The sequence below is a fragment of the Mustela putorius genome, unplaced genomic scaffold, assembly GCF_011764305.1.
Source record: "Mustela putorius furo isolate JIRA1106 unplaced genomic scaffold, ASM1176430v1.1 tig00003858_pilon_pilon_pilon, whole genome shotgun sequence".
NCBI lineage: Eukaryota > Metazoa > Chordata > Mammalia > Carnivora > Mustelidae > Mustela > Mustela putorius.
In genome coordinates, this window is record NW_025422010.1 from 20,192,971 (window position 1) to 20,207,067 (window position 14,097).

The 14,097-nt window shown below is 41.7% G+C and overlaps 1 protein-coding gene across 3 annotated transcripts in view; it reads left to right on the plus strand.

Annotated features, from left to right (window-relative positions):
• Positions 1-14,097, plus strand: part of TTC39C (tetratricopeptide repeat domain 39C) — a 103,505-nt gene that overhangs the window by 56,814 nt on the left and 32,594 nt on the right. For all 3 annotated transcript variants that reach the window (XM_045065467.1, XM_004742846.2, XM_045065466.1), the window contains 2 exons: positions 2,104-2,458; positions 4,175-4,343. In XM_045065467.1, the coding sequence (XP_044921402.1) occupies positions 2,104-2,458; positions 4,175-4,343 (524 nt within the window). The remainder of the gene's footprint in view (positions 1-2,103; positions 2,459-4,174; positions 4,344-14,097) is intronic.

The window sequence follows — 14,097 nt, forward strand, 5'->3', positions numbered from 1 at the left end:
TGGCTCAGTTGGTTAAAAATTTTTTTTTTCTAAATTGAACTAAATGAGCTGCTTCAAATGTGTATTACTTTTATAACTATAAAGTTATAAAAATAGTTTCCTTAAAAATAAAGCTTTCGTTTTGTTTGTTCATCCTCTCTTACAGTAACTATTCTTTTAAGTGGACTTAGTCTACAGGATGTTAACAATCTAGAACTTGGAACTTATGGGTTGGTTGTGTTTTGAGTGGTCATCCCATAGGAGATGTGGTTATCATTTGTCAAGAAATGGATACAGTGAAGTAAAATATTAGTTTGATTCCATGGAGCGGGGGTCCTTAAGACCCTCAGATGGAGTGATTTCTGATGAGGGCTCAGTATATAATCAAGCTCATGGCTGTGAGTTGTTACAGCAAAAGATACAAAGCAAAATGACCAAAGGGAAACAGTACATGGGATGAAGTCCAGGAAGACCCAGGCACAAGTGACCCCAAATTTTCTCCCAGTGGAGTCGCATAGGATATGCTTAATTCTCTGGCCAGTGACGTTTGTTATCAGTTGGGAAGCTTGTTAGGGACCCAGCACCCAGACTTTTGTTGGGGGCTGACCATGCATAGATACACCCTGTCTTGCACGTACCCAAATTCCAGGCCCTCAGGGGGAAAGCAGGTGTTCAAACTAAAACATGCTACTTCTGTAAGCAGGGTGGCCGGCACAGTGAGCCACTCTTATCCTTTCTGAGAGTGCTGGAAACCCTCCCAAGTCCAAGTTCACATCCCCAGCCATGGGCCAGTCTTGTAAGTGGGCCTTTCAAAGGCTAGCAGTAGGCCTGCTCTGATGGCTCTTTTCTGTATAGACCATGTGTTCTTAGATCACTTTCGGATTAGACTTTTTTAAATCAGATTTTATGTTACATATTTTCTGTAGTTTAAAAATAACTTCTTACGAACTTCTTTTTCCACTGTTCTAAAGGGCCCAGAAGCCCAGGACAGCTCATCTTGTTTTCCATTGGTGCATTGGGGTCAGATGACTGGTGCCATATTGGTAACCGAGCTGAGTGTATCAGCTCTTTTCTGCAGAAAATCCCTTATAGAAGACCTTCACTGAGAATTATGGTGGTGATACACTCAGATAAGCACAGAGAAGTCAGCTCCCCCTTCCCTCTCCCATCAGAAGATGTGTAAGTGTTCACAGGAGAAGAGGGTGAGGCAGGAGCTGTGGGCTTGTGTACGAGGGGCTAGTGAGCCCTGGAACTGGGCAAATCCCATGTGTCTGTGAAATCTTTCAGAGATGAGGACCATGTTCAAAAATGGGTCTGACAGGAAATAATGGAAGCAGCTTCATAAATAACATCTTCTCACCTCTGGTGTGACGTAGCTTCTGCCACCTGCCTTCCCTGGATCTGCCTGCATGTAGGCTGGGGCAGGGGCTGAGCGTCATCCTCATAGACCAAATATTGGCATCCTAGTAAGGCGAGCTGAAGCCACGCCGTAGGCATTAGACACAGATGAATGGGGGATGGTTTGCATTGCTGCATTGAACAGCAACTACTTATGCCTTAATGAACTGCCCATTTGTTCACCCAGTAAGTATAGATTCATCCTTTATGTTGGTTCGTTTTATTTTTTTGGCAAGTTGCCATGCTTGATGCTCAGGTGTACTTTCAGCAGTGAATTAGACTTAAAACTTCCGGAGGAATGAGACACAGGATAGACAGACCTGAGGAGTTCTGAAAGAGGTTTATTGGCAAAGTTGCCGTGGTAGTTCAGAAACGCGGTGGAGATCCGTGTTTCACAGAGAGTGTGGAACAAAAGTCAGGTTCACGTGATGCTTGCGTGCTGGCAGTCACGCACTGAACCTTGCAGCGAGTGTCAGCTACTACGTCCCAGCTCACATGCGAGGAACTTGGTAGAACGGTGAGCAAAAAAGATACGTGGTTCTTGCCGAGTGGTCATCCAGTGTAGTCCACAGAAAACGAGGTGCAATGGGAAATGATAGTCATTTTTCTTGTTTTTGTTTTTTAAATTTTTGCTCGAATTTCAGGTCATTCTTCAGTGTCCCTTATCATTACAGTAAAATTATTTTGAATGCTTGTTTTTCTTCTGCTTTCTTCCCTTCTCTGTAGCCTATATAAAAGGTGGGTGGATCCTTAGGAAAGCCTGGAAGATTTATAATAAATGCTATCTGGACATCAATGCCCTTCAGGAACTGTATCAGAAGAAGCTAACTGAAGAGCCTTTGACTTCTGACGCTGCAAATGATAATCACATTATGGCTGAAGGGGTGTCTGAGGAGTCTCTAAACAGACTGAAAGGTGCTGTTAGCTTTGGATATGGCCTTTTTCACCTTTGCATATCCATGGTGCCCCCCAACCTGCTCAAAATCATCAACCTGCTGGGTTTTCCTGGAGACCGCCTGCAAGGGCTTTCTTCACTGATGTATGCAAGCGAAAGTAAGGACATGAAGGCCCCTTTAGCTACGTGAGTAGCTGTATTGCAATGCTTTGGTAGATAATATAGTGTTGAAAGTAAGTAAACGACAATCAAAGCCTTTAAAGGAAACTGCAGGTAAATAGCTTGGTTGGTTGACATGATGCCATGCCTTATGTCTTTTAATGCAACGCCAAGAACTGCATTTCTGGTGGTTATTTGTAAGCTGACTTTGGAGCGGATGTTAGAGAGCAGGACATTGTTCTTGACTCTCCCGAGTCTTGTGTTATTTTAAACAGGTAAAATGATTGCCTATTTTCAACCTCCAATGATTTGATAAGGCGTTTTTGTGACCTTGATCACAGTCACTGAGATTAATGATCCTGATTTTTGAATTTTTAAGGAGTAAGAATTTCAGTGAGTCTGAAATTTTTATCCTTATGGAGAACCTTGATACTGGGTAATTTTCTTTGATCCTGGTTGGTTCATTAGTCTCTCCTATGTGGCTTGGATATTTTGTGCTGGTCAACTAAATTGAGTCCTGTTGAGTAAACCAAAATGAGATTTATTTACACAGGAATGTGGAGAAGCTGGTATAACTATCCAGAACAAGGATTCACCCATTCCTCCATCAGTTAAAAAGGGTGATTTTTTTTTCCAGTCTGGTAAATATCTACCATGTGCTATTTGAGTAATTTTACCAGACACTAAATGTCCATTGACATTATACAACTAATCAGTTTTTTCAAAAAATGTTGATGCCACAGAGAACTTTAGTGAGCTCTGTTTCAACTCCTTTCAGTGTTGAGGAATTTGGATATTCACTCTTAATCAGTTGGTAGCTATAAAAATATTATTAAATTTTTATTTCGAAAATGTGCCTCCCCAAAGTCATTAAATTGCATAAACAGTGGTATTTCATTAATTTGGTTTAACATTTTCATAACATGTGATAATATGCTTTTTTAATGTCTTAGTACTGGAAAGAAATGAATTAGTGATGTGAATAAGTCTGATCTCGAGATAAGAAGCAATTTTATAAACAACGCTAGAAGTGTACATTTACAGAAAAATATTTCATGTGTTGGTACAAGATTTTTGTCTTTTCATTAAAGCAGATTCTAATCTATTTTATTTACCGTGTTTATTTAACATGGTATTTTTCTTGAAAGGATGAGTTTGAAGTAAGGGACTTTTAAATAATTGTTTTTTGAATTGAGCATCCTCAAAGGCCAGAGAAAGAGCCTTTTTTCTGGTTCTCTCAATTATTTTAAGCCATTCGAATAGAATTTGTGTTTGTGTTTCCCATATTTAAATTTGGATTCTGAGGCTTACACTCTAACTTTGTGAACACAGGAAAAAACAGCATTTTCTTTTGCAAAAAGTAATGCTTTTATTATGAGGGGACAGTAAATTCATGATAACCAGTTACTGTTTCTGACTGGTGCATTGATGAGTGAATTGGAGAATTCGGAGATTTACGTCAGTCCATACCTTCAAGAGCCATCTGGAAGCCTCGGACGAGCTAAATGCTTTTATCCTATTGTTTTCCTCTCACCTGATGGGAGTGTGCTGATCTATATATACGCTGTGCCAAAGTTTCAGTTTTCCAAATATTGATAAAATTAATACGGGGAAAGATGCTCTGAATTTACTTCTTCAAAGACTGCGCAGTAAGCCTTTGGGAAGGACAGTGTTCTGAAGTTTTTAAAAAGTGGAACCGCTATACGAAAAGTCTTGCTCAGTGTTTCTCTCCCTCTTCTTTAGATTGGCTCTGCTCTGGTATCATACCGTAGTCCGCCCGTTTTTTGCCTTGGATGGCAGTGATAACAAAGCAGGCCTGGATGAAGCCAAGGAAATTCTTCTCAAAAAAGAAGCTGCTTATCCAAATTCCTCCCTCTTCATGTTTTTCAAGGGACGCATACAACGATTAGAGGTACGGTGCCTTCCTCTTGTTTTTCCATAAAGCCTTCTGTGGAGTGGCTCTGTAACGCTCTCCCGGGGGCTCCTATCAGAACGAGCCTAAATGTCACTGGGCCGAGGAACGTTTCGTTCTTGTGCTTTTCGCTGCATTGTTGCTACAAAAGCCTCTTCCAGGAACCCAGGATGTTAGTCAGTAACCTTCTGTTGGGGAGACGTGGGCGGGGCATGGGTGAACGCTCTCGACGGTAATGAGACGAGATTGGTGTGCTCTCAGCTGAAGACACAGGAGCATAGCACATGTCTTCCGTGAAAAACACAAGATATGATCCTTTTTTTTTTTTTTTTTTTTTTTTTGCTGGGGTTACTGATAATCTGTTTCTAAATTTTCGTCTTGGTTAACGACTGATTTATGCACAAGTTATTGGGTGAAATGTCAAGGACACCATCAGCTTCGAAACAGTAGTAGCTTTTGTTGCCTTTTCATAGGCTTCCTTTGAGCCGGTCCTCTGCCAGGCACTTTATTCGTGATCTCCCATTTAATCCCCAGAGCAAACCTAGGACACAGATACAAAATGTCATCTGCATTTCATAGAAAAAGTGATCCAGGGTCGCCTGGGTGGCTCAATGGGTTAAAGCCTCTGCTTTCAGCTCAGGTCATGGTTTTGGGATCCTGTGATTGAGCCCCACATCGAGCTCTCTGCTCAGCAGGGACCCTACTTCTCCCCACCCCCCCAACCCCCTCCTGCCTCTCTGCCTACTTGTGATCTCTGTCAAATAAATAAAATCTTAAAAAAAAGAAAGAAAGAAAAGAAAAAGGGATTGAGGAGGGTTTCAAGGAACTTCCCAGGCTCATGCAGTGAATGAGGCCAGGCTGTCTCCTTCTAGAAGCAGAACATCCCTGGTCTTTGGAAGGTCTCTGCTTCTCCTTTATATCTCTTTTTTCTTTTTTTCTCTGTGTGTGTGTGTGTGTGTTTGCTGGGGCATGAGGATTTGAAGACAAAAGTATTTATACGAAAAAAAAATCATACCATGGAAGCAGGTGGTCATTATGCCAGGTGCACCAGCAGCTTGGAGGGAATCATAGCAAGGTTTCCATGACCTCAGTCGCCCAGTTAACTGGGTGCCCTGTAGCACAGTTGATTCTAGAAATCAGGCCCCAGGAACCGCCATGGGTGCATCTGAAGATTTTTGCCCAGGAAAGCTTTTGCAAGCACAGGGATGATTTGTTCATTAATTTATTATTGTTGTTGTTGTGGGCAACAGAATGTATATTATTTCGCGAATAATTCCTTTCTCTCATGAAGTGCCTCCTTAAAACCGAGGATTTCTCACCTTTACATGTGGAAGTTGTATTTTAGAGACTCTACTGGTGATTTATAATTGAAACATAGTACAAAAAGCTCACCAGGATCTGAATTATTTACACTTATGTCTGAACTGGTTTTTTCCTCATTATCTTGAAATGGTTTTTCTTTGGAGTCAGGCTTGTGAGCCTTCCATTCTGTGTCTCCCATTTTCCCCCTTAGTCTTAGAAACATAGTTCCGATCAGCTTCCTGTGCAGCCCGGTCTCTCAGGGTTATGGTCTTCCACAAAGGGAAGGAAGTTTAGTTTACTAAAGTTTCTCTGCTCCCTTGGGTTTGTGCAGGACAGAATTGCACTGTCTAAAAGCATTTTAAGCTGACTAAGCCTTCTCACTTCAGTGACCATTTTTTCATGGAAGTTGAATTATAGGGTCAGTGTTTTCTTAAATGTCCTTTTCTTTTTAAAGATTTATTTATTTTGAGAGAGAGAGAATGAGAATGAGTGGGGGAGGGGCAGAGGAAAAGAGAGAATCTTAAGCAGATTTCCCGCTGAGCATGGAGCCTAATGTGGGGCTCGAACTCATGACCCTGAGATCATGACCTGAGTGGAAACCAAGAGTTGGCCGCTTAACCAATTCAGTCACCATTAAATGCCCCATTAAATGTCCATTTCTTAAAGGGCAGGCATTATATATTTTGAATAACTCTGAACATGAAGAGACTAGGTTCAGTGTTGAACAGATTTGCCACCCGGGGTGAGAGCCAGAATTTATAATTGTGTGCAGCTTAGCAATAAGGCACCTTAGCACTGGGCATTATTTAGAATTCTCTGGTTACTCCCCCAGATCAATGAATGCCCTAACTTGCATTTCAAAGCTGTTTGATAGAAATGTAAAAGTAAGCCAGCCATTTTAGTACAGTTTTTATTTTAAAACAAAAGAGCTTCACTTTTAGCTAACCTGATGACCCCCCCCCCCAATCTCAAACACTTAATTAAGGTTGGTCTTAGTCTGTGCCACGGTTCATTCCTATGAGTAGTTATTCACGGCTGCTGGGATGCTCCTAGAGAAGAGGAAGCCACAGCCATCAGACCCTTCTAGAGGCAGTTTGGAGAGGTGTGTAGCTGACATGACACAGTTCTTGGCAGGCATTCGGGGCTCTTCCAGTGGGGGAAGAGTGTGATCTGAGTGTGGGTGGTGGATGTTAGGACTACTTCACCGTGAAGCAGCTTGCTTGCTGAACCGATGCTTGATTTTCCAAAAAAAAAAAAAAGAACTAAAAGATCTGTTTCTGTTGCTGATGAGTGATCTGTAGCCTCAGGGCCAAAGGAAAGTGCCGGTTGTTTCTGTTTGGTCCTTCCCAAAGGCCCAGAAGAGGAAAGGATTTGGGGATAGCTTGGAATATTACTGGTATCCCCCTCACAGTGCCCAGACACCAGCATTTCATTTATCTTCCCTGGTGACCCAGAGGAAGCTGTCAGAGGTGGGGGTGGGGTGGGGAAGCCTTTGTAGGGGAGGGACAGCCCAGAGGGGTTTTATCGCTTCCGGAAGGCCTGTAAAGCCCCAGACCTGGATGCTGAAAAACATGGGCTCTCCTGACACATCTGCTTGCAGAGAATTTTTTTTTTTTTCTTTTTAAATTTTATTTTCTTTTTTAATTTTCGGTAAGCATTTAGGCTAGAGATAGGTCCCCCGAGATCTTTTTATCAACAAACACTGACAGAACATGTCTGCAGGCCTTAACTTTGGCAGATGCTTCATGGGACACACAGTTTGTTCAGTGAGTCAATCCACAAAATAATTTGAACAGCTGCTTTTGTATAAGCTTGCTGTCACACAGGGTGACGAGCTCAGTCCGTGCTGGTTAGTTTCCATTTTCTGCACACATTATTTTCAAATCCTGTGCATTTGCCTGCTCTTTTTAATTTCATGAACCACTGTTTACGTGTACCCAGGACAACTTGGAGTGCCTCTGGGGGGCAGTGGGGGGTGGTCTTCGACACAGCCACCCCATCCTGACCCTTGATAACTCCTTGCTGTCGTGGTTTCATGATTTCCTGCTGTTATGGCCTAACTTGACCTAGCCGTGGAGGTCGACACCTTTGGTGGTTCGTGGGGTGTGTCAGAATGGGGTGCTCTTTGGGGCTGCAGAAGCGGGAAGCTCAGCCAGACCGGAGAAGGAATCTTCTCTCTGCCACCTTTGCTCCTCCCCACGGCATGGCTGTGTGCTCCCCCCTCCAGCCTTCTCCCTGCTCCTGTGTTCTCACTACTGTCCAGTCTCTGCTGACTTCTCTGTGTGACTTGTCATTGCTGCTGTGAGGCACAGATGGGTTCCTGTGGTACTTAGCTTGGGCCAAGCAGAGCCTAGTGTGTGATGGGTATTACTCTTACTGAGTGCCTAAGCCTAGGAAGTAGGTTTGCTGAATTTTTTTCTTTTCTCCTTTTTAAGAGGGACAAAAATTGTTTTGCTGTGGAAAGCCATCAGTAAAACTGGGCCCATAGTTGGCAAAGTCAGGGCATGTATGGAGAAGGGCTACAGGTACCAAATGGCACCTGTATTTGCTTTTCCCTGAAGTTGGTCCTGGATGTCGTATAGTAATCTCAATTTTAAAATGTGAATTTATAGCTCTAGTTTCAAATTTTTGTACTTTTCAGTAAACCTATGGTAATGATAAGTCCACTATGCTACAAGTAATGAATGAGTGTTTTTCTTGGTTACTTATTTATTTGTACAAGATTTTATTTATTTGACAGAGATCACAAGTAGGCAGAGAGGCAGGCAGAGAGAGAGAGGAGGAAGCAGGCTCCCTGCTGTGTAGAGAGCCTGATGTGGGGCTCCATCCCAGGACCCTGGGATCATGACCTGCGCCGAAGGCAGGCTTTAACTCACTGAGCCACCCAGGCGCCCCTTTCTTGGTTATTTAAAAAGTATTGAGACAAGTCTACATTTTAGTTTATTTTTAATAAATTTTATTTTTTTTAGTCCCCCTTTTTCCCTTAAACAATAGATTTGCACAACTTCCCTCTGCTTCAGTTTTAACCATCTATTTAGTATGTAAAATATATATATATTTATGTATTTGATTTTACAGGTATACATTTTCATATATACACTATATCATGACTAGTAATGAAGCTAATTTTTAATATCTGAATGAATGAAAGTGATAAACATTCTAACAACGGAGGTTGTTATTTGAGCATTTTGAGAATTCTCATTTTGAAACTGTCTTCTAAGCTGGAACTCCTACTATTTGACCCTGAATGCTAGCATTTTAAAACGTTGGGCTTGGATTTGGGGAACAGCAGTCAGGGGCTTGCACAAGACTGGCTCCCAGTGTATATTTCTTGGTTGAATAGATGAGTCTGTCTATCTGTGAGAAATCCACTGATCAGTGGGACTGATGTCATATCTTTGTGAAGAAAAAGTTGGTTATCAAGCACCTACGCCTGTTCCTGGACCAGTCCTGAAGGAGATGCAAAACTGTCTTCACAATTGAATTAACAAATTGTCTTCCTAAGGAAGGTACAGAACCAGATAGTTAAATGCTGACGTGTTGGCTGGACAGATCTGACTCTGAAGAAGTGAATTGAATAAATGAGGTAAAAAGTGATTGGATTGAGATGAAGTCTCTCTTTATTGCGATGAGCGCCCAAATGAGCGGATGTGAGCCCCAGTACCCACCCTCCTCCTCTCCCTCAACCATTCAGCTGCGAGGCCCTTGACTGTAACTGTCTCTCAGACCTTTACAGTCACAGTACTGCTTTGTGAGGACAGAAGGAAGTTTGTGCAAGGCCTCATAGAGGCCATGCTGAAGAAGTTATGATGAGCCCTACCTTTCGTGTTTGTGTGTATGTGTGTCTGTCCTGATCATCTCCCCTATCTTATTTGAAGCTGCTTTGTTTGTTCTGAGAAATGCAGCCTTGTCACTACAGTCTGCTCCCCTGTTTTGTACTTGTCCTCCTCCCCTTCCTTCTGAGAAGGCCCGTGATAGGATGTGGCTTCTTTCCCAGAACAGAGCCCTTCAGGGCTCTTTGATGGTTGACCTTCCCTCCACCGTATCCACATCAACCTGCCGTCCCCTGTCCTAAGAGGGTCGGGGTTCCTCTGCGTCAGCAGGCTACGAAGTTCTATGGGAAAGGCTCGCACACATCCGCACCAGCGTGCGTCCTGTCTGTGGACCTTCCTCCTGCCCGTTATTTCAGGTGACTTCAGCTGAGTCCCCTTTTAAAAAAATGGACTGTACTGCTTTCTTCCCGTACTTTTATTAAGATGAAGTGACATTTTTCACTGGCGCTCCCCAGAGTCAGTGGGAGGTCTGTGTTGCTTTTTAGCCCATCCATTCATGATTGTGACAGGGACAGAAAAGCGGAGCTTGATCCCTTTGGTGATTAATTTATCAGCTAGAGGAAAGAGACAGGAGGCCCGCAGGGGCCGGCCCAGAGGTGCCACCCACCGCGGAGGGCCTGGGTCCGAGCGCTCGTCTCTGGGGCATGTGACAGGATCGGAGCTGTTCCTTAGCAGCATTTCTTTCGTTTCTTTGCATCTGTCGCCGAGCAAGCCTGCCTCTTGTATTTGAACAGCGGGCCTGGCCAGCATGATGTCATGCTGTTATTTATAGGATCAGGAAAAAGGCAATGCAGGAAGAGAAATAATTCCCTGAAGTTCTGTTAATTGTAGTCTTCTCTTCCTCCATCCTACGTGGGTTCTCTGTGTTACCTCAGGAGCCGAAAAATAGAGTTGCCATTTATTCTTAGAAGAACACAGACCAAGGGATTGGTTCAAGCTGGTGTAGGAGAGAAGGGGGGAGGCTATATATTTGTCTCCATTTTCCAGCAAGATAAATCTGTATCGGAGCTCCTGGGTGGGCTCAGTGGGTTAAAGCCTCTGCCTTTGGCTCAAGTGGTGATCTCAGGGTCCTGGGATCGAGCCCGGCATGGGGCTCTCTGCTCAGCAGGGAGCCTGCTTCCACTTCTCTCTGCCTGCCTCTCTGCCTACTTGTGATCTCCGTCTGGCAAATAAATAAATAAATAAAAGATGAATCTGTATCATGTGGTTCAATAACTCTGTTCACTGAAATGAGAAAAGGATAGTAAACCACATTGCTAATAGGTTAAATACATATGCTGTTCTTTCAACTCTATCATTACAGGCTGTTGGGCTGAAAAGCAAGTAGAAAGTTAATGAATTTTATCCCTGAGCTCCCTAAATATGCATAAGAGGATGAGCTTTCCTTTGCCTACATTAGCCCTAGTCCTAAGAGTAGAGGCTAAAAGCACAATCTATTGTTAGGTGTCCTTGATAACCGTGTTGCTAAACGGATTCTGCGGGTCAGCAGCATGAATGCTGAGTCACAAGAAGTAATAAGTGGGTTGTCACAGCGTCTTCCCTCCTGTATGCTACAGGTGACAAGCAGGGCCTCTCCTTTTAAAACACGTGCATAATAGTTAAGATGTTAAGCAACTTCGTAAAAATAATCCAGTGATATAAGTAAGCTGTTTTCAAATTCTTTTGTGATCTTTAATACACACATGAGACTTTATGCAGTTTCATTTACAGATCTGTTTTAAACTAGTTTTTTTTTTTTAAAAGTAACCAGTATGCAGACCATTTAGATTTCTGTTGTGTTAATAATTTGATATTTCCTTGTTGGGAAATTGTTGGGATATTTGATTATTGCTTCTGTATTATTTCCCAGTATTTCACTATGATCGTAAGTACTTTGATAGCTAGCTTTTTTTTTTTTTTTTTTAAAGTTATTTCTTGGGTATAGCTCCAGTGGTGTCATTATTAGAATCAAAGAGTAGAAACTGTTCCGTAGCTCCTGCTACCTGGTAAGAGATTATACTCAAGAAATATTGGGCCGGAGTGTAATCGTTCATTATTTTGTGCATGGTCTCAGCAGCCTGTACTGCTGCATGGTTTTCTTTTTATTTCCATAAGGAGGCAAACGAAAGTTTAAACTCCGTTCTTAAAATATTACTGATAAGACATCTCATGTTCTTTTATCAGAAGATTCAGTATTGTTAAGATGGCAGGACTCCCTTAATTGAGTTACCAGATTGAATACTATCCCTCTCAAAATCACAGCTTGCCTTTTTTTTTTTTTTTGCAAAGTTGATCAACTAATTCTAAACCTAAGGAACCAGGAACAGCCAAAACAATCTTGAAAAGGAAGAACAATGTTGAAGATTCCTATTTCCTAATCTCAAAACTTAGTATAATGTAATCAAGACCATGTGGTATGGCGTAAGAGTAGACCTATAGTTAGTTAGAGTCAAGAAAATAAACTACATTCACAAATCAGCTAACTTTTGACAAGGGTAAATCGATAGGCAAAGAAGAGTTTTCAACACAGGTTTCTGGGACAGCTAAATACCCACATAAATGCAGTTGAACCCTTACGTCACCCTGTATGGAAGAATGGATGCAGATGGATCCGAGACCTAAATATAAGAGCTAAATCCATTCAACTCTGGGTTTAGGCAGTGGCTTCTTAGACATGATGTCAAAGGCACAACAACAAAAGAAAAACCAGTAAATTGAACTATGTCAAAATTAAACGCTTTGTTGCTACAAAGAGTATCAAGAAAGTGAGTGGCCATATAATGGGAAGAAATATTTGCGAGTTATAGATAGGACAAGGGACTTTATCTAGAATATGTAAAGAACTCTTTGACAACTCAATTAAGAGACAAATACCCCAATTAAAAAAATAGGCAAAGGCTTTGAAGAGATCTCTGTCTGGAGAAAATATGCAGATGATCATTAAGCACATGAAAAAATGCTGCGCATCAAAAATCATTATGAAGAAATGCAAATCAAAACCGAGTGAGATGCCATTTCGTATCTGCCTGTAGCAAGTGCGGACGAGCATGTGGTGTTATTGGAAACCTCATTCATTGCTGGTAGGAATGTAAAATGGTACAGCCACTATGGAAAAGTTTGGCAGTTCCTCCAGATGGTAAACATGGACTTACCGTATGACCCAGAAATCCCATTCCTAGGAATACACCCAAGAGAAATGAAAACATATGTCCATATTACTACTCATAGAGCAAAGACTGGAAACAACTCAAATATCTACCAGTCGATGAATGGATAAACAAAATGTGCATCCATACAATGGATAATTACATTCAGCAACATAAAGAAACGAAGTCCTGATACATGCCACCACGTAGGTGAAACCTAGAAAGCATGTTAAGTAAAAAAAGCCAACCATAAAAGAGCATGTATTGTATGATTCCATTGATAGGAAGTCTCCAGAACAGGCAAATCGGTAGAGGCAGATAGTAGACTGTTGCTTACTTTTTATTTTGGTGGGTTTTTTTTTTTTTTTTTAAAGATTTTGTTTGTCGAGGGAATCTGAGCAGGGTGAGGAGCAGAGGGAAACCTACTCCCTGCTGAGTGGGGGTCCTGATGTGATGCTCAGTCCCAGGCACCTGGGATCATGACCTGAGCCAAGGGCAGGTGCTTAACCTACTGAGCCACCCAGGCACAGTATTTTGATGTTTCAGGAGTTTATTTCTTTATTTCCCTTGTCTCAGGAGACCTGCCTAGAAAAGTGCTGCAATGGCACTCACTGTCAGAGAAATTACTGTCTGTGCTCCCTTCAAGGATTTTTATGGTTTCAGGTCTCACATTTAGGTCGCTAATCCATTTTGAGTTTGTTCGTGTGTAGGGTGAAAGACAGGGGTCCAGTTTCGTTCTTTCAGATGTGGCTATCCTGTTTTTCCAACACCATTTGTTGAAGAGGAGATGGTCTTTTTCCCATTGCATATTCTTTCCTGCTTGGCCAAAGAATAATTGGGCATGTAACTATGAGTCTCTTTCTGGGTTTTCTGTTCTATCCCATCACTCTGTGTGTTTGTTTTTATGCCAATACCATGCTGTTTTTATTACTACTGCTTTATAATGTAACTTGAAATCCGGAATTATGATATCTTCAGTTTTGGTTTTTTTTCCAAGATTACTTTTGCTATTTGAGGTCTTTTGTGGTTCCATACAAATTTTAGGATTATTTGTTCTAGTTCTGTGAAAAATACTGTTGATATTTTGATAGGCGTTGCATTAAATATGTAGATTGCTTTGGATAGTATAGACATTTTCATAAGATTTACTCTTCCAGCCCATGAGCATGGAATGTCTTTCCATTTCTTGAATTTCTTTCCAAGTTAAGACACTGGTCTTTGGTTAAGTTTATTTGGTTAAGGTTATTCCTAGGTATTTTACTGTATATGATGCAATTGTAAGTGCAGTTGTTTTCTTAATTTAATTTCATTCTCTATGGCTTCTTTATTGGTGGATGGTAACGCAACGGATTTCTGTACCTTGATTTTTGTACCCTGCAACGTTACCAAATGCATTTATCAATTCTAGTAGTTTTTTGGTGGAATCTTTAGGGTTTTCTATATATAGTATCATGTCATCTGCAGGTAGAGTTTTACTTTTTTCTTGTCAAT